A 27997-nucleotide genomic window follows, 5' to 3' on the forward strand; every position below is an offset into this window, starting at 1 on the left:
CCTGTGTCCTCTCCTTCCTCAGCTGGGACCTGATGGGCTCACTGATCTGGGAAAGGAAACACGAAAACCTCTTTCTCCCAACAAGCCTGGCAAGATGGTGCAATCATTTCTACTTAAGGTGGGGTTGGGGGGTGGGGGGCGGGCAGGGCACACATTCCACACAAACAGTAATCCCTCTGTTAAAGTGGCACAGAACTTGGCACATTAGATAGCTGTGGATGGATACAATGGCCGGCCCCACCAGTAACTGAAGCCCATACAGAGCCTACACCAGTCTCCGGGTACTTAGGCCCAGCCACTACCACTGACCCCTCCCCCTCCTTCCTCCTCTGTCTACACTCTGTCCTGAGTTGCACCACACGGGCACACAGGATAGCAGTCACTGACGTCCATTAGCTCCTCTTCCTGGTCTCCAGGCATCGGGGGATGGGCTGTGGTCTGCCCTGTGTGAAAGCCTCTGCCCTCAGGACGCTAAACAGGGCTGCTTGTGTCCCTGCTGACAGCAGCCACTGGTTTCTAGGGCATGCCACACCCTGGCGCAGGCCCAAGTTCATGAAGCTAGCCAGGGGTCCTCCTCTTTTTCTCTGGTCTACCTCCGGCCTTGGAGTTTCCATGAGCCCCTGCCATAGGCTTCTGTGTAACCAGTAACAACCAACATTTATACTAAGCGCTGTTTCCGGATCCATGTTAAGAGCTTTACAGGCATAATCTTGATGAATCTTCCAATCACCCCTGCCTAGGACCATTTCAGAGATGAGGAAATGAGCAGAGAAGCTAATCAAATCTATTAAAGGCAGAGCCAGAACTTCCATCTGGATCTGGCCAATTCCAAAGCCTCTACTGACTCCACTGCAACTTCCTTTGACTCTGTAAGGGAGTCTGGTCCGGTTGCTAATGAACCTGTCCTTCCTCTGCACTGAAACCGGGAGGTCTGTTACCTCGACCTCCTCTCCCAGGTCATTCTCCCTGGGCCCCGCTAGACCTGAGAGCACACACCAGGCAGGTTCCTACCTCTGGGTACCTGGTAGGCTCGGGAACCGAGGTCTGTCTGGCGAGGGCGAGTGAAGGAGATCTTCGTTCTAAGCTTCCAATACTCCCGCTGGTTCTGTGGCCACCGAAAGTCGAAATATCCTTTAGGGACACGTTCATTCTGAGAGGGCTGCAGGATCGCATGGAGCTCTGCTCCCCAACGAACCTTTGGGAAATCACAGCACAATGGCCCAGGGGCCAGGTGGCAACACGGATGGAATCCCAGGGCTAGTGTATTGGCCTCCTTTGGGTCATGCCTAACTCCTGCTTATGCCAGCTGTAAGACTGCGTGCTAAATAGCACAAGTCTGCTGGTTTGCCCGCCTGCTCAGAAGCTGACACGAGTCTAGCTGGACGTCACATCCAGGGAAGTTTGTACCCACCCAGCCTGGAAGAATCTGTCAAGTCCTGCAGTCAGATGCTCTACCCCTGAGATATACCCCCTAATCTGTCAACTTATCATTGACCAGAGGTCTCTAAAGGGGGGCAGCCTTCTTCCTCCCAGCCCCACATCTCCTCCTTGGCCCTTACAGGACATGTATGTTGCGAGGGGTGGGGGGCACTTCTCATGCAGACCCTTCCCTTCTACCTCCCCATGGGAAGAATTTACCAGAATGGTGAGAGAATCCCTGCCTTATGTTGGGGTCCATCTCAAAAGCTCAAACTCTTATGGACCATCTACCTCAGGTATGGTGGCCACAGCCTTCACTCACCTCCAGGCTTCACATGGGAGCAGACCCTGACATCTCTGCTTTCTTTCCCCTTCTCTGCCCAGGTTGAGTAAATCAGTCAAGCAAGCCTTCTACTCCCAGCTGGCTCAAGTTCACAGGGGAAAGGAATGCGCCCGAACTCCTGACCAGGCGCACAAAAACAAAAACCAAAACCAAAAAACAACAAGCCAAAATAAATAAGTCCTGAGGGTGTAACGTAAAGCATGGTGGCTATAGCTGATAATACTGTATTACATCTGAAAGTTGCCAAGAGCCTAGATCTTAAAGGCTCTCATCACAAGGAAAAATAAAAAACAAGACCATTTAGCAATATACACAAGTACTGAATAAACTGCACACCCGAAACTAATGTCAATTATATCTCAAAAACAAATTGAGCTTCGGTGATGCTGGTACCTGATTCTTGGTACATGGATAGCAAGCTAAAAAGTGAACTTCAAAATCTAAAAGACCCCTCCACCCTTGAATCACTGCTGCTGAGGCCTGGGCACTAGCATTTGTTTAAAATTTTCACTGACACCACAGAAAGTCAGACTTCAGAGTTAAAGCCTCAAATTCAAATTCTGGTTCTGTCACCTAACTGTGCAGTCACAGGCAAGTCATAGAACCACTACGAATTTCGATTTTCTCCATAAAATGTAGAGAAGGGCTGCTTCGTGGGACTTTTAGGATGAAAGATATTACAGTCCACAAAAATGGTCCACAAATGTCCCAAACAGTGCCTGGCACACACATAGCAGCCTCTCGGTATACAATGAATGAATGAAACAAATCCACACAAGGCATAATGACATGCCTGTTACTAAAACAGTAAGGGTGGAATCCAGCCAACAGCTCAGAGTAGTGGCTGTCTCTGGGTTTTGCTGTCCTTCTCCTCTGTGAAGTGCTAATGCTGGGCCACATTCTGCCTGTCACTGCTGGGACACTCCCCTTCTCCCTAAACCATAGCTCCAGCAGGTAAGGGAGCAAAATGCCAGCTCTTGCCAGCGTCACTAAGGCACGAATGTGCAACTGGCTTCTTGTGTTCACCCTGTGACTACAACGAAGTTGCCAAGATTCTAGCCTCCCACCAAGTAGAACTTACATTCCATACTGTTACGTGTAAGTAGGCTGGGCACGCCAGGAAATCAAGACAACGCTCAAGTCCAAATAATGGTGCACTGCCACTAAGCTCTCCTTTTTGTTTTTCTGGAAGGGGCTTAAGACAACAGCTGAGCCATATACCCACGAATAGGACACCCGAGCCAAGGAACCGGGTGTGCCTAAGCAATTAACATTTAGCTGAGAGGGAAGCATACAGCAGAAGCTGGTGGTTGGAGCTTTGACGACCAGATCTGACCCTTCATCATGTCAGTGTTTTAGCTGCAACCAAGTACTGCCAGTAGGATGGGGAAAACCTGCCATAAATCAGCACTAACGGAAGCTCTGAACGCCCACCGTGAAACAGGGGAGGCCAGCAGTAACAGGGCTATTGAAGATGGCTACCATTTACTGAGCGCTGTGTGCCAGATCCCACACTAAGTACCTAATCCAGATTATCTTTCACCGTCACTAGAAAGCTGGTCTCATTATTCCTATTTTCCGAGGAGGAAACTGAGGCCCAGAGAGGTTACGGACCTTGTCCCAGTGACCCAGCTAGAAAATGTCTGGCTCCGAGCACAAAACCACTATGGTACATCCAGGGAAGAGGGAACTAGGCGTCGTTCCCAGGGAGAAGCAGAAGCAGTGGGGGAAGTCTTAGGCAAAAGCAGCTTGTCCTGGGTAGAAAAGAGGTAGCCAGAAGGGAAGAACCTAAGGTGGAAACTGGAAAGAACAAGGACGCAAAGAGCGGGCACTGGTCATCCCTAGTTAGGGGCCCAACTTCCAATGTCCGGTCTAAGATACGTCTGAAGAAAGCTAGAGATCCCCACCCCCATCCCAGTCTAAATTTGAGAAGCCAGGTTTTTTCTCCTCTGGGGTCTTGAGATCAGGGAAGTCCTATGTAAACAGATCACCAGCCACCTCTCAGGTCCAGTCACATCAGCTCCCTAGCTTTTTTATAGATGGAAAAATGAATGCTTTGAATTTCATGCTTTCTCCCCACTCAAATGACAGGGCTAGAAGTTAGCAGAACTGGTTGAGAGGGCACGGTGTGACACAGACTAGATCATCCAGAGAGAATTGGCAATAGAGATCTTCAGAGACAGGCTTTCTCCCTTGCAGGATTCAAGAGTTGTAAGACTACTACCACTCAGGACAATGTAAGCACCCCCTGCCCCCCAATACACACACTTTGCCTTTATCGCTTGTCATCTAGTTATAAAACCCCAATTAGCTATTAAGGCCTGAGTGCTGCACTGTGTAGATTAAAGCAGCCCATTTTTTCCATCCTTCTTTGGGTTTGAACCACACTGTCTACACTGGATGCTTTCCAAGGCTGCTTCCTCTACTGGGGAGACCAGATCCTGCTCTGCTAGTCGTAGTTTCTATGGGGCATGTGTCTCTGTTCCAGGACTCTATACCAACAGGTACAATGAACACAGGTGCCACCGGTGACTCTCAGTCTTTCCTGTGACATCAAGAGCAGAGATCTCCATCTGAAGAGCCTCAACTTTCTCAACACACTCTAGCTGTGCTGGTAAATGCGGAGGGGGCTGGGAGTGCAAGATTCGGTACAGGAAAAGCAAGATCTCGTTCTCTGACATGTATCAGCTTTCAAGTTAACATACAGTTTTAATCCCTGTAACCTTTTGTCAACTTCCAACAACAACAGAGGCCACAAGGTATAGTAATGGCTTCCTAAAAGTCAAACCACACAAAGACGGTGATTTTGAATCCTTGGTCTGCCTCCTGAAATGAGGTGAGGTTGCTCTGGGTACGCGCTGTAATAATGACAGCGCGATCGCAGGAACAATGAAGCAGAGAAGCAGAAGGTGCCTACACAGTTTTACCTAAATGTCTTGTTTGTTAGGATGAAGCTGATGCGCCTGTACCGACGGGAACAATTAGCACTGAGTGGTTCTGAAAAGGAGGAAGAATTCACAAGGCATCACTTATGGGTGAAGGGAAGTCACCATCTGCTAACAGGCCCAGAGTGTCACTGCAATGGAAGGGGAAAAGGAGTGGGTTGGAGGAGATCCAGGGGCCTCTCTGCCCACATGAAGACTGAGTAGCTTCTCTGCCTGCCAGCATCACAGTGTCAACACATTCTCTGTGTGTCTCTCTCCGTCTCACACCCAGAGAAGTAGAAACAATTGACGTAGGAACCCAGGGGAAGAGAGAACCGTGCAGATTCATTCTCCTGAAGTGGGGAGCCGTTTTTTTGTTGTTTTTTTTTTAAAGCCCATGCCTCCCTTGGTCCATAAGGCCTTCATACCTCATCTGCCTCCATCCTGGAGGGAAAGTGCCTGCTTCCCTTTAGGAGACCGAGGTGGGACAGTACCTCTAAGTCTTCGCTGCTCACAGCCTTAAAGCTGCCCTGTGTGCAAAGGGGAAAGAGCAGAGGGGAGGAAAGGACAGGGCAGCACCTTTAGGCCAGTAATAGCTTCCGTGGTTAGAAGCCACAACTACAAATGTAGCAAACGGAGAGGGGCCTCGACAGTACCCAACAGAGGCAGAAGATGTAGGTGTGTCCCACTGGTGTGCACTCAGGATCCTACAAGCTGCCAGAAATAAGTCATTGCATCTACACACCTAAACAGCACTTCTGCTTCCTGGCCACGATGAGATAAGGCCTGTTTGTTTCTCCAAGCTTTAGAGTCTTAAACGCCACTTGATGGAGGGAGGAAGGGGAAGGAGAAGGAAAAGGAAGGAAGAATAAGGAGAGATTTCACAATGAGTGATGAGTGTTAAGTGACACTCCCTGCAGACGCAGTTTAGAATCTTTACTTAGTCACACAACATCGAGAATTGGTTAGTTCCAAGGGAGGTCGCCATTCCGTCACCCGGCTCATTTCTCCCACCCACCCCCCATCCCCCATGTGCTCCACAATGCAGTACAACCAAACGGGATGGTCATCTAGAGACGAATGTTTAAATAATACCTGTCCAATAACTGCCCTTGCTTCTTTGTGCTGTTGGGAAAGGAAAAAAAGAAAGCAACATGATCCAAACACTTTGCACACCAGTGGGTGCCTATCTTCCCAGGGCATTTTCAGTGGAATTTCTGCTGAGCCCTCCTCCCCTCCCCCCAGCACATCGGCAAGGAAAGACGCAGCAGGACAGGTCTGGACATCTGCACTGGAGTGAAAAGAGAAACCAAACACAAGTCGGGCCACAACTGGACTCTGGCACATTTTTAGATGAGGTTAAAAATGTCACGGTGTGCACAGGAAGCAGGCAAAGGAGTTCTGAGGGAGGTAATGCCCGTAGGCAGAACAAACCGTCCGGTCTACTCTTGGGCAGGAGCTTGGGAGGGACACGGGAGCTAGGGGGCCTCGAGGAAGGTGTTGGTTCGGAAGATGGAGGAGACGATCTTGCCAGTGGCGTTGATGGTGCCTTCACTGTCTGAGCTGGACTCGGAGTCGCTGCTGCCGGAATAGGCACCCAAGCCTGGGAGGATGCCAATACAGACCGCGGCGGAGGGGCAGTGGATGGAAGGAGTGCTCAGGGACGTGCTTCCAAGAGACATGCAGGACGGGGCTTCTGCAAAACAGGAGGAAGCACTGTGACTTCACCATTTTGCCCAAAATTCACAGGGTACTTTCCACGTGCGGGGCACAGCGCCTCGGGCTCTACCCTGAAGCCCCAAACCGCTCTGTGCAGTCATCATTACTGTCCCCTGCATCGGACAGCTGTGTTCCTCTTTTACAACTGAGAAAACTGAAGCCACACTCAGAGAACATTTTAAAGCCATGCAGAATGTGACCACGTAGCTAAGGCTCTTTTTGCTCCGGGAAACCCAGAGTCACTGCAGCACCCCAGTGATGGAAAGCCTCAATCCAGGGGAATACGGCACTTAGAAGTAAAAAGAGAAGTTAAGGACTCTACTCCACCACTCCTGTTGCCTCTAAATGTTTCCGGACTCAATGAATCACTACCACAACCTGCTATGTAGGTATCCCCATCTTACTGATGAAGGAGGTCAAATGACCAGGCCAAGGTTAAAGGCCACTTAGAGTAGAAAACGTTAAACTAAATCTGAATCAAAAAATAATGTACTAGAATGATACCAGAGCTCACTGTAGACTAAGAGCTGGACTTTAAACCTCAGTGTCTCAGGCTGACAAGCATATACCTTCCTGGCTTTTGCCTTTACAAGCCCCTAACTGACACTTTATGTAAATGTGAAAAGGATACATGGTTCCAAGTATATGAAATCAGGAGGAAGTCAAAACTACCACTGAGAAGCAAGAAGAGACCTCCAGCGGCCAGTACACAGGGTTGAGAAGCTCAGTGGATTTGCTGGTCTTACAGGAAGTTCTAATAGGGGAAAAAGAAGCTGCTGAAGAAAGGCAGTGTTGAAACACAGAGATGTAAGAACGTGACCTGAGAGCCGACACTGATCGTAAAGACGGTGATTACAAGACTACATGAAAGCAGAGGCAGATTTTTGCAACAAATATCACAAGTCAATTTCTTCGTGAGATCAGGTTCTTCTGACACCAACCAACCAACCAACAACCGAATAGAAAACTAGACACAAGGTACAAACAGTTCACAGAAAAAGCAAAACAGACATTTAAACTTGGGAGAGGAAACAATCTATAAGGAGGGAAGGTACAGGGAACAGGCATCTTTATATGCTGCTGAGAGGATGTGGGGCAGTTTGGCAACGTCCTTCAATCTTAAACGATGTTCATATGAGAACATTTTCCCTGCGGCACTGTTGACAGTAGCAACTGAAAGGTTCATTAATAAGGGACCAGTGTAATGGACTATTATTCAGCCATGAAGAAGAGTAAAGCCTCTACGTACTGGTACCAAACCACTATGCTTTGTGAAAGAGGCAAGGGTATGTGTAAGCTATAATCTGTAGGGAGGGGAACATGCCCATGTACATGCATGACGATGTCTAAAACAATACATATAAAACTGGTAACAGTGGTTGTCCTGGGGAGATCAGCAGAGCGGTTGGGGAACAGGGAGACTTAACTTTTTTTATTCCAAATTTTTTAAATTTTATTTTTATTTAAAAAAAAATTTTTTTTTTAACGTTTATTTCTTTTTGAGACAGGGAGAGAGACAGAGCATGAACGGGGGAGGAGCATAAAGAGAGGGAGACACAGAATCGGAAGCAGGCTCCAGGCTCTGAGCCATCACCCCAGAGCCCGACGCGGGGCTCGAACTCACGAACTGCGAGATCGTGACCTGAGCTGAAGTCGGACGCTTAACCGACTGAGCCACCCAGGCGCCCCACCAAACTTTTTAAATTTTAGAATGAATAAATGAACCTTATTTATTCTTTTGCCCCTTTTGAATTTTCTATGCATATACTGCCAATGCAGACAACTTTTTAGAAAAGCAAATGCAAAAGTTCAAAGAGCATCATAGTCTACTTAAATTGGGGAGGAATAGCCCCATGTATCTCTGTAACCTCATGGGCACCCCACTCTTACAGCCAGGAAGGCTGCAGAAGAATGGACAGTCTAACAACAAAACGGGTTGCTTGTCTGTATGTTCTCATTGTAAGCCACTTGAGGGCAAGGGCTCCTTCTTCACCACTCCGTCCCCATAGCATGGGGTCTAGCACAGAGCAGGCCAGCATTTGCCATGTGTTAAAGATATTTTACACATTTCATTGCAAATAGCTAAATTGGGGGGGAGGGGTGAAAATTTGGGACCCAACATCAAATTGTACATTATTCATTACTTGAACATTCCCTGTATTATTATTTTCACATATACAGTGATACTTTCAGTATTCTGTTAGAAATATTTGGTTAAGGGATGCCTGGGTGGCTCAGTTGGGCTCAGGTCATGATCTCACGGTTCATGAGTTCAAGCTCCATCGGGCTCTCTGCTGTCAGTGCAGAGCCTGTTTTGGATCCTGCGTCTCCCTCTCTCTCTGCCCTTCCCCTGCCCACACACTCTCTCTCTCTCTCAAAATAAATATATATTTAAAAAAATGAAATATTTGCTTTAAAAAAAACCTGATTCATAAATCAGTTACTCAGAAAAGTAATTTATGTGAAGCTGTTCAATGAGATGTCATTTTATTAAGAATTTCAAGGGTGAATTGAATTTTAGGGTCTATCTTAGATAGAAAAGGAGGATCAAGTTCAGAGTACCTGTGCAAGACTAGAGCTGGCCTAACGGAAGGACGGAAGCCAGCCACAAAATGAAACCAAGAAATCTGGACCACAATGGCATCAGCAGAGTTTAAGCCAAAAGACCAAATCTCCCGATTATCTAGGTTTCAAGAAAGAAAAGAGACTGCAACTCTGACAAATTTCATTCCAAAAATAGTTCAACTGTCCAAAGAGAACAAAATGGTGCCCTCTGATCTCACCCATTTGGTGAAGTTTCCTGCCAGCTTCTGCATTTGCAGGACCACGTTGTTATACCAAATTGACACCGAAAATTACTAATAGGGAATGTTCTTGGGATTCAAACAGATGCGTGAGTTGAGAGTCGATGGGGCCAACTTGTGCGTTCACTGGCTCTGCTCAGAGCCTAAGTCCAGAGCCCCCAATGGGGGAAACCTGAATCTCCATTAGGGTCACAGAGTTCTTTTCTGGGGGGAATAAAAGCACAAAGCTTTCTACTGCGAAGGACAAAACTTTCAAGCAAGCTTTTAGGGGATTTTCTTCCAATGGGGCCTTACTAGCAAAAGAGGGTATCTCTTGCCCAGCTGTAAGAATGCTGCTGTGAGAGTGGAAGGGAAGACAAAGAGATTAAAAGGTGGCTCTGAAACATGGTGTCTGCCTTAGATGGGTTTTTTTTAAACAAGTATTATTATTATTTTATTTTACTTTGAGAGAGACAGAGTGCAAGCAGGGGGGGAGCAGAGAGAGAGGGAAAATCGAAGCACTGCACTGATAGTGCGGAGCCCAACGCAGGGCTCGAACCCACAAACTGTGAGATCATAACCTGAGTCGAAATCAATAGTCAGATGCTCAACCAACTGAGCCGTTCAGGTGCCCCCTAAGATGGTTTCAAAAGGCCACACAAGTGGGGCACCTGGTGGCTCAGTCAGTTCAGCGTCCCACTTCAGCTCAGGTCATGATCTCATGGTTCATACATTCGAGCCCCGCATCAGGCTCTGCGCCGACAGCTTGGAGCCTGGAGCCTGCTTCAGATTCTGTGTCTCCCTCTCTCTCTGCCCCTCCCTCACTCACACACTCTGTCTTAAAAATAAATAAACGTTAAAAAAAAACAAAAACAAAAACTGCCACACAAGTTTTCCTTTCCATTGACTAATGCAAATACTTCCTACAAGGGAATAAGCACCAGACACAGGGCTAGCTGAAGTACATTTAAGATTTCTATGAAGTTTTATGTACTTGTGTGTATGTGCATGTGTATATGCCCACAGTATACACTTAATCTTATTTACACATCCAGAGTAGCAAGTTTCCTATATATTAAAAAGACATCTGTGGGGCGCCTGGGTGGCGCAGTCGGTTAAGCGTCCAACTTCAGCCAGGTCACGATCTTGCGGTCCGTGAGTTCGAGCCCCGCGTCAGGCTCTGGGCTGATGGCTCAGAGCCTGGAGCCTGTTTCCGATTCTGTGTCTCCCTCTCTCTCTGCCCCTCCCCCGTTCATGCTCTGTCTCTCTCTGTCCCAAAAATAAATAAATGTTGGGAAAAAAAAAAAAAAAGACATCTGTGAAATGGAAGTCCTATATTGCTGATGGGAATGTAAACTGGGATAACTTCTTTGCATGGCAATTTTACAATATTTATCGGAATTACAAATGTATATCTTCTCTGTCCCAATAATTCTATTTAACCTAACATATCATGGGTGTGAAAAATAACGCATGTACAAAGTTTTTAATAAAACATCATGACAGAGAAAGCATGGAAGCAATCTAGATGTCCATCATAAAAAATAGAAAAAACATACTATGTTGCAACCATATAACAGGATACTACATAGTCTTAAAAAGGAATGAAGCTCTTTATGTACAGTCATGCAATGATTCCCAAGGTACTACAGGTGAATTAAGCAACGAACAGAGTATGTTAATTAAAATAATGACGATGACAGGAAGTACAAAACAACATATGAGGCATTCTTGCCAAAACACTTGAATTGATCAAGCTCTAGATCTAGTTACCATTTTCACAGGAAAGAGAGGAATAAAGGAACACCATGGAGATATAATCAACAAGATCTAGAGCATGGGAAACTCCACAGGACAAAGAGACCCAGTTTCTTCACAAAAACAAAGGAAGCAAAAAATAAACATAAAAAGGAAGAAGAACCTATAGGCCAAATGAGACTTAAAAGGCACGCTAGTCTATTGTTAAGATGCTATCTGATGGCAATATTCCCAGACTGATCTACAGATTCAGGTGATCCCTATTAAAATTCCAACTGCCTTTGTTATTGAAATTGACAAGCTGATCCCAAAATTCATATGGAAATGCAAGGGACCTCAAATAGCCAAATGATCTTGAAAGAGAACAAAGTTGGAGGACTCACACTTCCTAATTTCAGAACTTGCTACAAAGCTATAGTGATCAAGACTGTGTGGTAGTGGCATAAGGACAGACATACAGATCAATGGAAGAGAAGAGAGAGCCCAGAAATAAACCCATACATGTTGGTCAACTGATTTTCAATGGAAGTGCCATGACAGTTCAGTCTGGAAAAAATAAGTCTCTTCAACAAAGGGTGCTGGGCCTACTGGATACACACAATGAACATGAATCCCTACTTCAAACCATATACAAAAATTAACTCAAAATGGATCAAAGACCAAAATGGAAGAGCTAAAGCCATAAAACTTGGAAGAAAACACAGGTGTAAGTTTTCATGGCGGTGGATTAGGCAATGGTTTCTTAGATACAACACCTAAAGCACAAGCAACCAAAGAAAAAATAGATAAGTCAGATGTCATCAAAACTAAAAATGTTTGTGCTCCAAAGGACTCTATCAAGAAAATGAAAATACAACTCACAGTAAGGGAGACAATATCTGTAAATCATATATCTGACAAGTGTCTAGTAACCAGAATATATAAAAAAACTCTTTAAACTCGACAGTAAAAAGACAAGTAACCTAATTTAAAAATAGGCTCAGGATTTGAGTAAATATTTCTCCAAAGAAGATATACAAATGACCAATAAGTACATGATGCCAACACCACTAGTCATTAGAGAAATGAAGTATCACTTCCCACTCACAAAGATAAACAAAATAAAAAAGACAATAACAAGTGTTGACAAGGATATAAAGAAACTGGAGCCTTCACATACTGCTGGTAGAATGTAAAAATGGTGCAGTTGTTTCGGAAAACAATTTGGCAGTTCCTCAAAAAGTTAACCATATAAACACAGAGTTACCATATAACCTAGAAATTCCATTCCCAGGTATACACCCAAGAGAAGTGAAAATAGCTGGTCACACAAAAACTTGTACACAAATGTTCTTAGCAGCATCATTCAGAGTAGCCCAAAAGTGTGAACAATCCAAATGCCCATCAACTGATGACTGGACAGAATGCAGCATGCCATACAACAGAATATTATTCAGCGTAAAAAGTCCCAATACGTGCTACCACATGGATGACCTTTGTAAACACGTGAAAAGACACTGGACACAGAAGGCCGCAGATGGAATGATTTCATTTATAGGAAATGTCCAGGAAAGACAAGTCCACAGAGAGAAAAGTAGATGAGTGGTTGCCAGTGGCTAGAGAGAGGGAAGAACGGGGATAACTGTTAATGGGCACGGGGACTCTTTTTGGGGTGATGAAACATTCTGGAATTAAACAGTGGTGATGAATACACATTTCTGTGAACATATTAAAACAAAATCACTGAATTGTGCTTCTTTCAAAGAATGAATTTTATGGCACTGAGTTGTATCTCAATATTTTTTTTAAAAGCCATATAGGCCAGATACAATGTATGACTGATCCTTGCTTGGATCCTGATTTTTAAAAAACCAATTGTCAATGGAGCCCCTGGGTGGCTCAGTTGGTTGAGCATCTGACTTCGGCTCAGGTCATGACCTCGCAGTTCATGAGTTCAAGCCCCTGCTCTCTCTCTGGCTCAAAAATAAACATTAAAAAAAATAATTGAAAAACCAATTGTCAAGAAAAAAATTGTGAGAAAATTGGGGAAAATGAATACTAATATGCTATCTGATATTATTTAGAGATCACTGGAGGGTGGGTGATGGGCAATGAGGAGGACACCTGTTGGGATGAGCACTGGGTGTTGTATGGAAACCAATTTGACAATAAATTTCATATTAAAAAAAAAAGATCACTGTGATGTCAAAAACAAAACAAAACAAAGAACCCTTATTTTTTAGTGATATGTACAGAAGAATTATGGATAATACAATATAATGTCTGACATTTGCCTCAAAACACTATAGTTAAGGAGGTATAAGTAAGATTGGATATGTGTTAAAAAAATGATGAAGCTACAAGATGGGGTTCCTTATTATCTCAATGTTTGAATATGTTTTAAGTTATCTCAATAAACATTTTTTTAATTTTAAAAGCATATATTTGTAATTGCTTATACAGACACAGAATAGCTCCGGATATACACATAAGAAATGTATAATACTGTTTCTCTCTGGGAAGCAGAATTGGATGGAAGAGGATATATACGTAGAAAGAAGACTCTTCACTCAATGTCTTTCTTAAAAGTAATTCTAGAGCAAAAAGTTATCAGCAACAGCGCACCATTACTGGTGCTCAGCAGATATACATTTTTAAATATCCATTATATTTTGAGGGAGAAATCAATGTAAGCCCTGTTTTATAGATGACCCACTGAGTTTAGCGCAGAATCTCAGTCCCCCAGGGAGTCACGGGTAGAACTAAAAACGCTCTTGGATTTCTTATCCCCGATCCAGCCCTCAGGAACACTCACCTTCACTTACAACTCTGTGCCACTTAATACAGTGCCAGATTTGATTGCATAAAAGTAACCACCAAAGAAAGTATGCTTCTGGAGACTGTATTAAGCTTCCAGGCTCAATCCGATCCAACCATCAGCAAGAGCCAGGCATTCTACCTCTCACTGGTAGCCAGCCAGGTGAAATCAAGAAACTTGACATTTGGGCGACACAGAGAAAAACCCTTTGTGAGCAGAAGTGATAGGACCAGGGCTTTGGCTTTGTAAGCACTTCCGGGAAAGCACAATTGTCATTTATCAGTTCCACTGGTTTCTAACATATTGCTTGGCAGGGCAGTTGACATATACTCTTGGGTATAAATCCTGCCTGGTAGAAAACAGTTTGGTAAACTAAATTTAGATCGGCTTGCTCAGAGACCCATGCATTCCTTCACAGCTGTGCTGCGGTCCAGCCCTGTACTATGGTTCATGTGTATTACAAGTAAACAGTGAAATGAAAGCTGCCACCCTACCTTGACTCTTGTCATCTGGGTCAGTGTCCGACTTCAGTCTTTTCACGCTGTTCCCGCTCTCTGAGCTGTAACAAAAAACATGGTAATTTGAGCTATGTCCAATTGTGGGGATTAAAACTTTGGGACGCAGGAATTCCAATAACCATTATATGGGCCTTAGGTAGCCTCAAAGAACTGGGATGATCTGAAATGAAAAGACTTCACTTCAGGTTCCTAATCTCCTTCCACTTACATTACTGTTATAAGGACAACATAAACCCCTGGCCAATTCAAGGGGTGAAGCATTAGATCTTCAGGCATCACCTAAACTTCAGATTCTTTGTTGTCCTTATCATTCATCTTGGTTAGAACCACAGATGGATTTGAAGAATATCTGGACAATTTCATACGTGATGAAAATTTATTTAAGTTCTTAAAGATTAAAGGAAATCTCTTTAGTGACATGTTAGTGATTCTGAAAGTCACCCAAAAGACCTTCACTGAAAGACTGTCTAGAGAACGTACTTCCCTTGCTGTGTAGCTTAGTGCAATACCCCAAGCTCCACCATTACTGCTAATATTTAGGGCAGTCAAAAAAAAAAAAAAAAAAAAAGAATGCACTTCAACGAGGAAAGAAATGATATCAGAAAGAAGGCTTTAATCACAGAAGGAAGGGATAGTGAACAAAGGAACTGGCAAACACAATCTAATTTGTGGTGTTCAACACGACCATACTCAAGTCCTGGACAGTAGTAGCATGTAAGGAAGAGGTGATTAGAGTGAAAGTTCTTTTTTTTTTTTTTTTTTTTAATTTTTTTTTTTCAATGTTTATTTATTTTTGGGACAGAGAGAGACAGAGCATGAACAGGGGAGGGTCAGAGAGAGAGGGAGACACAGAATCGGAAACAGGCTCCAGGCTCTGAGCCATCAACCCAGAGCCTGACGCGGGGCTCGAACTCACGGACCGCGAGATCGTGACCTGGCTGAAGTCGGACGCTTAACCGACTGCGCCACCCAGTCGCCCCTAGAGTGCAAAGTTCTAAGGTCAATGTATAATTTTGTAGGAAAGGAAGACAGCTATTTAACTTTAGGTTGTGCTAAGTACTCCTAGTAAGTTGCAAGGTTAGCCACCAAAAGAACAGAAACACCGCATGAATCCAAACCAGTAGAAAGAAAACGAATAAACAAAAGTTTTTAAAATCATAATTTTTTAAAAATACAAGGAAAACTATCTTTTAAGTAAAAAGACAAGCAACATTAAGACAGCAGAAACTGTGTCAAAAATCCCAACAAATCCAAGCCTACCTATAAAAACAGATGAACATACTCCATTTAAAATCAGATATTTATGAGACAATCCAAAAGATTTAACAAAAGTAAACAAAAACAAACAAGACCCAGAAAGATTGAAAGCAAAAGGGTAGCAAGAGTCACTAAGGCAAAACCCAAAGAAGGTTGAGCTACCCGGCACAGTATTAGGAAAACAGACTTTAAGACCAAAAACATTACAAGAGGTAAAGTTTATAATGAAACAAAGTTTAATTCATTATGAACAAATAACAATTCTGCACCTGTATGCTTCTAATTAAAGAGTTTAAAATAGATATTCAACAGAACTCTGAAGAAAAATCAAGAAATCATCATTATAGTGGGAGATTTCAAAATACTGAAGTACTGACAGAGCAAGCAGACAAATATGTAAAGACACAGAAGATATAAACAATACAATTAACCTGCTTATTTGGTGGTACCTACATAGAACCCAGAAATTTACAAAAAATAAATAAACAAACAGATTCTCCTCAAGCTCACTCAGAACGTTTGTAAAAATTAACCTTAGGAGTAGGTCACAAAGCAAGTCTAAAGGAATTTCAAAAGAATTAGCACATATAAACCACGATGCAATTAAGAGAGATATCAACAACAAAAGATAAATATTGTATGTCATAGATTCTAAGATACCACTGATAAGGTGTTAAAATGTGGGGGTAGGGGGGGAGCTTCATCTTAGTCCTGTGAAATATAGTTGAGTTACCTGAATATGTTTGGAAACTTTAAAAAATGTTTCTAATTCAGAAGTCAAAGAAGAAATCATAATGGATATTTAAAAATAGTTGGAAATACAAAATCGTATACAGTGAAAGCTGAGGAAGAATTACACTTTCAAGTGCCTATAACTAAAAAGAAGAGCTGAAAATTAATTAGCTAGGTATCTGACACTCATTTATGACAGAAATTATAAAAGAATAAACTTGAAGTAAAGAATACCCCAGAGAAAGAAGGTAGGAGAAATTAAGAAACCAGCCAAAATAAGAATAAAAATACAAGCCATCAATACATGGGATGAAAAAGGACACAATTACAGATACCACAGCAATCAGAAAAACAAAAAAACACTGGGGCACTTGCATGACTCAGTCCGTTGAGCATCTGACTCTTGATTTTGGCTCAGGTCATGATCTCACAGTTGTGAGATCAAGTCCCGCATTGGGCTCTGTGTCGAGCGTGGCACCGGCTTGGCCTTCTGTTTCTCCCTCTCCCCCTCTCCCCTACTTGTGTGCGGTCTCAAAAAAAAAAAATAAATAACCCCGAATTGGGCCCTGTGCTGACAGAGTGTGGAGCCTGCTTAGGATTTCTCTCTGCCCCTCCCCTGCTCGTGTGCTCTCTTTCTCAAAATAAACATTTTAAAATATAAATGAAAAAAATAAATGAATAGGGGCACCTCAGTGGCTCAACTGGTTAAGCATCACACTTTGGCTTAGGACATGATCTCATGGTTGGAGAGTTTGAGCCCCTTATCGGGCTCTCTGCTCTCAGCATACGAGACCGCTTTGGATCCTCTGTCCCCGCCCCTCCCCCCCCACTTGTGAGCTCACACAGACATGCTCTCTCTCTCTCTCTCAAAAACATTTAAAAAATAAAAATAAATAAATAAAAATTTAAAGTTACTAAGAGTTATTAAAGAGTTATTGTTAAGGTTAATAAGAGCTGAGTGACCAGATATAAATACTCCAAAATTGGCTGCACTTTTACAAACCAGCAACAAAAAAATTATAAAACGCCTAAGAATAATCTAATAAAATGTATGCACAACCGTTAGCTTTTGAAAGATAACTTTAAGACTTTATTGAAGAACATTAGAGGAAACAAATAAATGTATATATACCATGTGTAGAAAGACTCATATCCATAAAGATCTGTTTCCTCCATAAATTTATCAAACCATTTAATAGATTCCAATAAACTTGAAGAACTTAATCGAAAATTTAATCTAGTCGGTTAAACACCGGACTCTTCGGCTCAGGTGATGACCTCATGGGTTCAAGAGTTTGAGCCCTGCATCAAGCATCATTATACAACAGTGAAAATGAATGAATTACTCTGAGCTGACAGCACGGAGCCTGGCTTGAGATTCTGTCTCCCTTTCACTCTGCCCCTCCCCCGCTTGCTCACACACTCTCTTTCTCTCAAAATAAATAAAAATAAACTTAGACTAAAAAAATAAAATTTAAATCTAACTAAAATTTATATGGAAGAACAAAGTGGCCAACAATAGACAAAATACCCCTGAGAAAAGTATAAGGGGACTTGCCTTACCAGATATCAAAATTATTTATAAAGCTACAATAAGTACACAGAGTGGTACTGGTCCTATAGATCCAAGGAACAGAAAAAAGAAAAAGCAAAAAAAAAAAAGACAGAGAGAGAGAGAAAACTCCCAAACAAAGCCATATATGTTTGGAAACTTGTTATAAGACAGAGTAACACTGAGGATCACTGGGGAAAGGCAGTAGTGTTTAGTAAATGTTGCTAGAAAATTAGCTACTCACTTGAAGAATAAAATTGAAAAGGGATCCCTAGCTCATACCTTCAAAAAAAAAAAAAAAAAAACTGATTTCAGGGGCACCTGGGTGGCTCAGTCAGTTAAGCATCCAACTCTTGGTTTCGGGGTTCAGGTCCTGATCTCATGTTTGGGGAGTTTGAGCTCCTTGCTGGGCTCTGTGCTGCCGGTGTGGAACCTGCTTGGGATTCATTTTCTCTCTCTCTCTGCCCCTCCTTTGCTTGCTTTCTCTCTCTCTCTCTGTGTAAAATAAATAAACTTAAAAAAAAAAAAAACTGACTATCTTCAAAAGGTATAAACTTCCAGTTAAAAGTCATGGTGTTGTAATGTGTAGCAGGATGACTATAGTTGATAACACTGCACTGTGTACGTTTACAAGTTGCTAAGAGCAGGTCTTAGAAGTTTTCATCACAAGTAAAATAAAATGTGTAAACATGTATGGTGATGGATATTAATTAGTCTTACTGTGATAATTTCACAATATATACATATATCAAATCATAATGCTGCATACCTGAAATTAATATAATATTATGTGTCTGACTGCCTTAGAATTTAAAAACCAACCACCTTAAAATTAATTAATGAAAGTAAAAAGAAAAGCTGTAAACTGGGGGTTGGGGGGGGTAGGGAAATGTCAGGACTATATTTAAAAACAAACAAAACACACCTACAAATCATTAAGATAAATACAAATAACCCAGTAGAAAAATGGCAAAATATTTGAACGGACCTACCACAGGACACCTGAATGGCAAATCAACATACGAAATACGTCAATTATATGTGAACTGGAAATGCAAATTAAGACAGCAAGGAAACACTATTTCACAAAATCACTACATCACTGATCTGTGCTGTCCGGTAGGGCAGCAGTTAGCCACTTGTGGCTATTTAACACTTGAAATGTGACTAGTGTGACTAAGGAACTGGATTGAAAATTTTAGGTTTTTTTTTTTTTTTAATGTTTATTTTTGAGAGAGACAGAACATGAGCAGGGAAGGGGCAGAGAGAGAGGGAGACACAGAATCCGAAGCAGGCTCCAGGCTCTGAGCTGTCAGCACAGAGCCCGATGCGGGGCTCGAACCCGTGAACTGTGAGATCATGACCTGAACTGAAGTCAGACCCTCAATCAACTGAGCCACCCAGGCACCCTGAAAATTTTAGTTTCAATTAATTCAGATTTTCATAGTCACAGTGGCCAAGTGGCTACCACACTGACCGGCACAGCTCTGGAGAAACATATGCACATACATAATAGAGCACGTCCTGGACCTATCAGCACCATTTATTATAGTTCAAGCACGCATCCACAAGAGAATGGACACATTTTAGTATTTCATAAAGCACTATTATATGACAGTGAAAATGAATGAATTACAGCTATATATACATGAACACACACAAAACTGTTTCAATCACAGAAACAATTGGAGTGAAAAACCAAATTTACAGAAGATCACATACAGAATGAAATTGTTTTTATAAAGTTCAAATACAAGCAAGCTATTACACTGTTTATGAATACGTATATAGGTAGCCAAAACAAAAACAAACACAAACAACCCCCCCCCCCACACACACACACACACGCAGAAACTACTAAAAGTAAAGAAAGGCAAAAATATGATAAACCAGACTTGGGAACGTGGTGTGAGAGCAGCAAGGCAGAAAAGCAATGGAGAGGGAGCACAGAGGTGGACTCAATTTTGTTGATTATGTTCTAGGCACACACCAGGCACCAGACTTTCACAAGCATCAGAATCACCTGCAGAACTTTGAAAATCAGACTCCCAGACCTCACTTCAAACTTAATGAACCAGAATTAATGAAAGGCCTAGAAGCCACATTAACAAACTCCCAGGTGATTCTAATAAACCCAAGGCTGGGTAGATTAGGAACTCCTGCCCCAGGAGACTAATTTATCATCTTGCCACAAAAAAACAATAATAATCGATGATCTAATAAAAGGTGATCTAAGGACTAAGGAAAAGAGATGGTTGTAACATTCATTCTGCTAGCAGCAAGATGCTGCTGAGAGGTATCTAACTGCCTACCTAGAGAGCCCTTTCTTGGTGAAGTCCAGTAAAACGGACCCAGGGCCAAATCCTGAAAGACACTGGGCAAGGCACGAAAGCTTATGTGAAAACTTGAAAGGAATAATTCATGGCTCAGGTAATTGGCCCTTTTCAGGTTACTGCTACTCCTCCCCTCCACCGCTAAACCATGACGACATTTTTAGACGTAAGCCATGTCCTAGGAACATCTGCAGCAGATAGATGGTGCACCAAACCACAAGAGTGCATCAATGCGCTCCCTTAAAAACATGTGGCTGGTCGCCTTACTGATTTTCCTAACAGACTGCATTTGAACTTAACATTATTTCGCCCATGGTATGGTTGGTCAAACTGAAATGACCGGATTTAATCACTGGTGCCATTTCAAGATTTAGAAAGGGAAGAGCAAACGTAAGACAGAACTTATCAAAACCTCCAGGCAGTGCTGCCACCCCACATCAGAACCCCAGCCAGGTCTATAATGCGGTCACAGCTTCCAGGGTCTCAAAGGCCACGGTGCCTTTGCAGCAGCTACTCCCGCTGCCCGAAATTTCTCCTCCCCTCGTCCGCCAAAGCCCTACTTGTTCTATATAATCAACATCTCCCTCTAATGCTTTCCCTACCTTCCCCAACCTGAGCTCACATGCCCTCTCCAGTGAGTTATGTGTTTCCTCCTCCCTGCTCTCATTACACCCTACCCAAATCTTCTCACAGAACTCGCTCCCTCATTTGCCTAGAAATAGAGGCCCAAATATTGAACTCCATACCTCTGTTACTCTGTAACCTTGGACAAATGTTCTCAACCCATCAAACTTGTACTTCATAGACTTGTGTAAAGAGATCATTCCTGGAAAGCACTTAACACAATGCCTGGCACATGACAGGTGCCCAGTGAAGAGTAGCTAGCATTCTGTTGAATGAACAGTCCGAGAGACAAGGGTCAAAGGCTACAGAAGACACCAAATCTGGAGGGGGAGAGGGAGGTAAGGCTACTAAAGAAACATCACCAAGACTTCCGCTTAAGTATTTGCTCAGGCTACCATTACCAGTGGCATTTCAGAGTACACAGAGGGACATTTCAGTTGTGTGAGTGCTGGCTGACCTCTTATGTTTCACAGCTCCTGCCAACAGCTTCGCCTGAGAGAACTTGTTCTTGGTTTCTATGGATTTCACAGCCACTTTCTTCTCCACCTCCTTCTTGTTTTCTGGAGAAAGTCCAACTTTGTTGAGATTACTGTGTTGTAGGTTAAGGGTCAAACTAAGCAAAAAAAAGAGTAATGGCAGGACAGTGGTAAATCAAGAGAAGCCAGACTCGCATAATCCACTAGGACCTCAGCTCTGCCATGTAATGTTTGGCCTACTTATATTCAAAATAATGTCCTCTCCTCTTTATTCTGCCAGGAATATCCAGCTGATTTAAAGAGAGATGAAGGTGACCACAGAGGGAGAAGACCCAATTTAATATACAGAAGCAAACTTTTTCCCTCTGACTCTCAGTGAAAATCTGAGTTACAGTCTGAAAACCTCCCTAAAGATATGGCCAACATCATGCTTGCTGGCAAAAACAAAAATCTTAATATAAATGCAACAGAAAAAAAAACATGGCTTCCCCCCAAATTTTTAAATATTTGCTTTCTTCCCCCAAGGGTAAAATCAAATCTTGCAGAATGTCCTACCACCAATGGCATTCAATCTTGGACACCACAGAGACTAACTCCTACTCTGCTGGTGCAAGACAACATCAGAATCACCTTAAGCCTCGTTAAAATACAAGAGTCCCTCCCCTGTCCCAAACCTACTGAATAAGGACCTCCAGAGGCCCAGGAAACTGTCTTAAATACTCTCTTCAAGGTGATTTTATCCAGTGCACATGCAACACAAGAACCAAAATGTCTTTAAAAGCACAACCAGTTCACTTGTAACATCTCTTCTTGCAGGCTTGACCTCAATCTCTGGCTGTCAAGCTTTGGCACTTTCTTTTGTTCTCTCCGCCAGCCCCTCCCCGTCCTTCCCTTTCACACTCTCACAAACCATTAGCAATAGATTTGGACTTGGTGTAATTCTTTATTTAAGAGGCAGCGATGCCTTAACGGAACAATAGTGACACCTAGCGACCAAAACATCTAAGAAGCAGGTAATATCAGCCCAAAGCAGAGGGGGTGTATGTATATGGCCTTTGAATCCTGGAGAAAACTGGGTATCAGAAATAAGGAAATTCTAATTCTGATCACTCTTCAGGCACTCACTCTTTCTTACAAGCACCAGTTACCTTAAATATTTGCAGTGTTCAATGGAGATTACACAAAACACTCTTACTATTCTGAGTTTCATCAATTTAAGGGTTTCAAAGTCAACATGGAAACTGATTGTATGTTAATATTATGTGTTTGGCCTTTTAGAATAAAAAAGAATCAGATTTCATCTTTCTGGTACCAAATGCCAAAAACCACCAGCATGATGATTTTTACCTGCAACTCCTTCATTTTTTTTTTTTTTTTAATTTTTTTTTCAACATTTATTTATTTTTGGGACAGAGAGAGACAGAGTATGAATGGGGGAGGGGCAGAGAGAGAGGGAGACACAGAATCAGAAACAGGCTACAGGCTCCGAGCCATCAGCCCAGAGCCTGACGCGGGGCTCGAGCTCACGGACCGCGAGATCGTGACCTGGCTGAAGTCGGACGCTTAACCGACTGCGCCACCCAGGCGCCCCTGCAACTCCTTCATTAAGGGATAAATTCTTTTGAGAGACAGAGAGAGAAAGAGAGAGAGAGAGAGACAGTGTGTGAGTGGGACAGGCAAAGAGGGAGACACAGAATTTGAAGTAGGCTCCAGGCTCTAAGCTGTCAGCACAGAGTCCGACGTGGGGCTCGAACGCACGGACCGTGAGATCATGACCTGAGCCGAAGTCGGATGCTCCACTGACTGAGCCACCCAGGCACCAAGGGATAAACTCTTAAGAGAAAACTCTTAATATTGAAAAATAAAAATGGAAAAACTTAACAAAACACACATATTTATAATACTAGGACACAGACAAAAAACACTTCACTTTTTATTCCTTTAAAGTGAAGAAAAACTGGGGCGCCTGGGTAGCTCAGTCGGTTTGAGTGTCCAACTCTTGATTTCAGTTCAGGTCACGGTCTCACTCATGATCACAGGACTGAGCCCCACATGGGCCTCCAAGCTGAGCATGGAACCTGCTTGGGATTCTCTCTCTCCCCCTCAGTCCCTCTCCCCAGCTCATGCTCTTTGTCTCTAAAATAAAAAAATTTTAAAAATCAATAGGTGAAAAAAAACCCTGCAAGCTTTTTTTTGGGGGGTGGGGTAGAGAATAATATTACTTTTGATCCAGAGCCAAAGCATAAGCCATTTTTCCCCTTAAGTTCCTCTCTCCCTAAAATGCTCTATATACACAAGCACACCTCAAAAATCTCAAGGAATTCATTAGATGAGGCATTTTTTTTAATTACATGCTTTTTAACACATATAATATCGCTAAATACTGGTTTAATCTGAAGAAAACAAAAGTTCTATTGTTTATATGGCACAAACCACAGTTTATCATCTTTACAAGTATCACATTATAAAATGTCTCTTATTGTAACAATCAAGCAAAGTCAAGAATCTGCTCCTGACTTAGAGCTTCAATAAACAAATGTCTAACCCTTCAGTTCCTATCTCAACATGTCTCTGGCTGCATGCATGCCAGGGATCCGTGCATTACAGATCAGTGGGTTGGAAGGCTTGCTTTTCTATGGTTTTTCTAGACAGTTGGAACTTACCAAGTTTCCAACAAAAGCCACTACCCGTGGGGCCTCTCCAGTGTTGTCCTGTAATGTTAGCAGGGCAGGAAAGTTTCTTTTTGCCTTACTGCTGCCCTGTTCATTCTTCCCTTTGAACTGAAAACTGGAAGGCTTTGCACACTCATGCCAAACCAACACCACGCTCCAGAATGTTGCCTTGGGAGATGTTCTATGTCTTATTTGCTAGCCTGTCAAATTAAGCACATAAAACAAGACATAATTCTAATGATCACTGTAACTGATGTATTTCCTTAGAGGAAAAAAGGCTGGTGCGTGACACAACGCAGTATGTACCACATCTGCCCATCTCTACAAACATGCGCAGTATTCTTCTGGAGTCGCCAGGGAAGGCAGTGGAGGAGGGGAGCGCCAGAAGGGCCTGCTTCAATCCTACAGTTGGGATTGAGGTGTGACTCTCCATTATCTCCGATCTGTTACACCAGAGTCCCACTAGGAAAACCGGGACTGGAAGCCAGGGCTCTCACCACCAGTTCACAGTGGGTTTCACAGCACCAAGCCGCCACCTTATCTCAATTGTTGTCAGTCACCTTGATTTCAGCCAAATCCCTGAGAATCAGTCCACATTTGCTCCTACACAGCTCTTTAATGGAACCTACTGCACATTCCCTGCAAAAAAAACCAACTAGCACATACACACAGCCGTATCACTAACTTTAGAGGTAAAGCCTGCTCAATCACACCAATGGGGTTATTCAATTTATAAGCTTGAAATATTCAAATAAGTCTTCTCATAGGAAAAAAGCTAGGGTGGCTCTCCTGTGAGTCATTCATTAATTTGTTCACACATACACTGAGAACCTACATGCCAGGAACCAGGGAAATCAGTGGTGACCAAATCTTTACTCTTATGGATCTTTATATTCCAGCAGTAAAAGAGGCACAGAAACTAAGAAGCAAATTTAATTAAGATTTTCTTAATTTTCTTACGAGAATTACTGTTAAAAAGTGACATCATACACACTGATGTGCTTCGGTGAAACTTTAGAGGGGGTGCGGAGGGAAGAGGGTCTCTTTGAGGGAGACGAGCTGAGACCCAAGTGCCATGAAATGCCAGCCTTGTAAAATCTGAAGACAGAACATTCCAGGCTGAAAAACAACAAACACAAAGGCCTTGAAATGGAATCACAAAGCTCAGCCTGAGAGGAACATAAAGGAGGCCAGCAGGCTGGAATGTAGTGAACACGAGGAAGCAGTTCAAGACGCAACAGGAAGATGGGTTGGCCTAAATCATGCAGGGCCTGGTAAGAACGCAGACTTTTAAGCCTAAAGGCCACAGGAAGCCACTAGTGTTTCAAATAGGAAAGTGACAAGATTTCACGTATGTTTTTAAATGTTCCTTTTGACCAAAGTGAGAATGGATTGTTGCGGATGAGAGCAGAAGCAGAGACTAATTTGGTGGTCACAGTGGTTCTGAGAAGCACACAGAGTCGAACTGCACAGAGGTGGAGTCCATTTTGGAAACAGTTTTTGGGCCAGGCCCGTGCGGGCACGGAAGCACTGTTACGGAGATCTGAAAGAGCAGAAAAAGAAGAGATCGGGGGGCGAGGGCAGTGTGAGGAGTGGAGGGTAGGAGTGGTGAGGCACAGAACTGAGAATTCTGACTCAGCCAAGTTACACGTGGGATGCCTATTGACACATGCAGGGGATGACAAAAAGGCAACACTGAGCCAAAGCGAGGTCATCTTTGTTGTGTTCTCGGTTTTCCCCTCTGTGGAAACAGAACAGGCTACACCTCTAGGGAAGATCTTAAGGAGGACACAGGAGAGTCGCTAAACATTTCCTTTTGAAACTCAGAAGCCAATTTCTCCCCTGGATGAGTTTACTGCAGCGCCCATCTGTTTCAGAGTCTAATCCCACAAGGCAAAAATACCCTGGTACTGACTATTAGGATTTAGGCCTTTAGTTAATCCTAAAGGATCTGGACTTTTGATTGCAACAGACTCTTGCATGCGACCTAACTCCATAAATCACTGCCAGTTATTCAGTCACAGGAATGTCAGTGTTGAAAGGGAACTCAGAGGTCACGAGGTAGAAAACCTTATTCTCATTCTATTTGTGAAGAAACTTAAATCCACAGACGTTGACGAGGAAACGGACACCATGCAGATTTGTCTCAAGGTACAAAGGATATTCTGTATTCCTTCAGTTCTTTCAGTTCTTCTTCCCTTCGTTGCTTTTCTAGTAGTTCCTGCTGCCGGGAAACCTCGTCGAGGAAGTTAGTCTCATCTTCGTCTAAGCCTCTTACCATGTTTTCTGAGGAAATAATTGAACAAGGAACACTTAGCAGGCTAAAGGGAAAACAGAGTCAAATAAGATTTTTCCTTCTCCTTATTTTTAATAAGCAGCAGATCCTTTAGAGGATTAGAAGAAAGAATTTGTAAACACCTCGGCTTCTGGAGAGGGAACACGTATAAAATCAAGGCATTTCTTCCATTACTAGACATTAGCACAGAATTAAAATGGGTATCTTGAGCTCAAAACAAAAATGTTCAATGTGGTCTGGAAGGCAGCAAGCTATCTCTTTCCACCAAATGAACATCTAGAGACTAGATAATCAAGACAGTTCCGTGGCTAGTTAGACAAAGTGTTGCATGAGGCAAAAGTGCACCAAAAAGGCTGTGCGGAGTGTGCTGGACTGTTTCTGAAGCTTACTGAATTTGAACTGCTCCTCATACTCCTGCTGCTTCCTGTCTTTCTGTTCCTGTAGCCTTTCATACAGAGACCGAGGGTCATAAACCTCCTCTGGACATTCTGAAAGAAAGGGGGAGGGAAAGAAAGACGGGGGGGGGGGGGGGAGAAAAGGTACATACTTTAGAATTGTTCACATTATTTTGGAATCACAAAGGATTTCAAAGATAAAGTCAAGTCTCTGCATGATCTGAGGGCAAGGATAACACAAAAATAGCACAAAGTCCACAGCTTCCCTCTGGACCTGAGAGAGGGGCCGGCAGTTCTCAAAGGCAACCACCAACGGCAAGAGGACCCACGGCCGAGACAGTTAACTGGAAGAGGGGCCAGCCCAACCCCCACAGAGCGGCAGCATTCTCAGTCGTTCAGATCCTGCATCCCCCTGTAAAGATGGAACAGACTTGCAGAATCTTCTAGAAGGCAGGATGGTGGCATGGACAATGCATACTGTGCTTCTGCTCCCACCACGGGGGCCTTGCATTGGCTCCTGCCCCACTCTGAGTCTCAATCCCCCTACTCTAAAGTGAGGACGTTAGTGCCTCCTCTGAGGGCTGCTGTGAAGATTAGAGACCGTTACGCTGAATACCGAACTGTAAGTCCACATACCTTCTGGATCTTCAGGTTTTCGAACTTTCTCCCATTCTTCTTGCCTCCTTTTGCGCCGTTCATCTAGTTCTGCCTCGGACACAAACCTCTTTTTGATAACAAGATTACCATCATCCCCTCCATCCATAATGGAACAACTGGTCTACAAAAAACATATGAAACATTTCAAGTGAGAACCGCAATTTAAATTCTAAGGTGAAACAAGGAGATTTAGCTCTGTCTCACCTAGCAACAGATTATAGATCACTGATGGAAGCACATGATTACATTTTTCCTACTGTATCAGGCAGTTTTATTCACATTTATGTTATCTACGAAGTCAGCGAGAGGACCTGGACTAATTCTTATTACCTGCTGTAATTACACGGAAGTCTTACACTGCAGCTATTTCTTGGTCCCTCTAATCTAAACCAATTGGCTTCCTGGGCACCCTAACTTTTTCCCCAGTGTTCAACCTCTTTTATTTCGGTGACATCTGACATCGTTCCTTCTTGAAATACCTGTTTCAGGGACATTCCACTACCTCCATTTGCGTTATTGTTTCCAAGCAGGTTCAGAATGGAGAAACTCAGGTATTCAAGGAGCCCTGGAAACAAAGTCTAGTTTGTACAACAGGGAAGGGATGAGCCTAGAGGCACACAAGCCCCAAATGGAGAAAGCGAGATGAGAACCCAGATCTCCTAACTTCAGGTTTAATGTGCTGTGCACCACACTGAGTGGGGTTCAGGTCTTTCCTGACCTTCCTTCCTGTAAGCTACAGATC

General features: G+C 43.2%; 1 protein-coding gene across 6 annotated transcripts in view; it reads right to left on the reverse strand.

The window, feature by feature from the left end:
- Positions 1-6018: 6018 nt before the first annotated feature.
- The window catches only part of PSME3IP1 (proteasome activator subunit 3 interacting protein 1), a 31671-nt gene continuing 9692 nt past the window's right edge, over positions 6019-27997 (reverse strand). For all 6 annotated transcript variants that reach the window (XM_045442843.1, XM_045442846.1, XM_045442847.1 and 3 more), the window contains exons 2-7: positions 27235-27376; positions 26593-26691; positions 26072-26193; positions 21217-21350; positions 14238-14302; positions 6019-6382 (exon numbers count right to left, since the gene is read on the reverse strand). In XM_045442843.1, the coding sequence (XP_045298799.1) occupies positions 6165-6382; positions 14238-14302; positions 21217-21350; positions 26072-26193; positions 26593-26691; positions 27235-27361 (765 nt within the window). In that variant the 5' untranslated portion in view covers positions 27362-27376 and the 3' untranslated portion in view covers positions 6019-6164. The remainder of the gene's footprint in view (positions 6383-14237; positions 14303-21216; positions 21351-26071; positions 26194-26592; positions 26692-27234; positions 27377-27997) is intronic.

This window comes from Leopardus geoffroyi, chromosome E2 (assembly GCF_018350155.1).
Source record: "Leopardus geoffroyi isolate Oge1 chromosome E2, O.geoffroyi_Oge1_pat1.0, whole genome shotgun sequence".
NCBI classification, from domain to species: Eukaryota; Metazoa; Chordata; class Mammalia; order Carnivora; family Felidae; genus Leopardus; species Leopardus geoffroyi.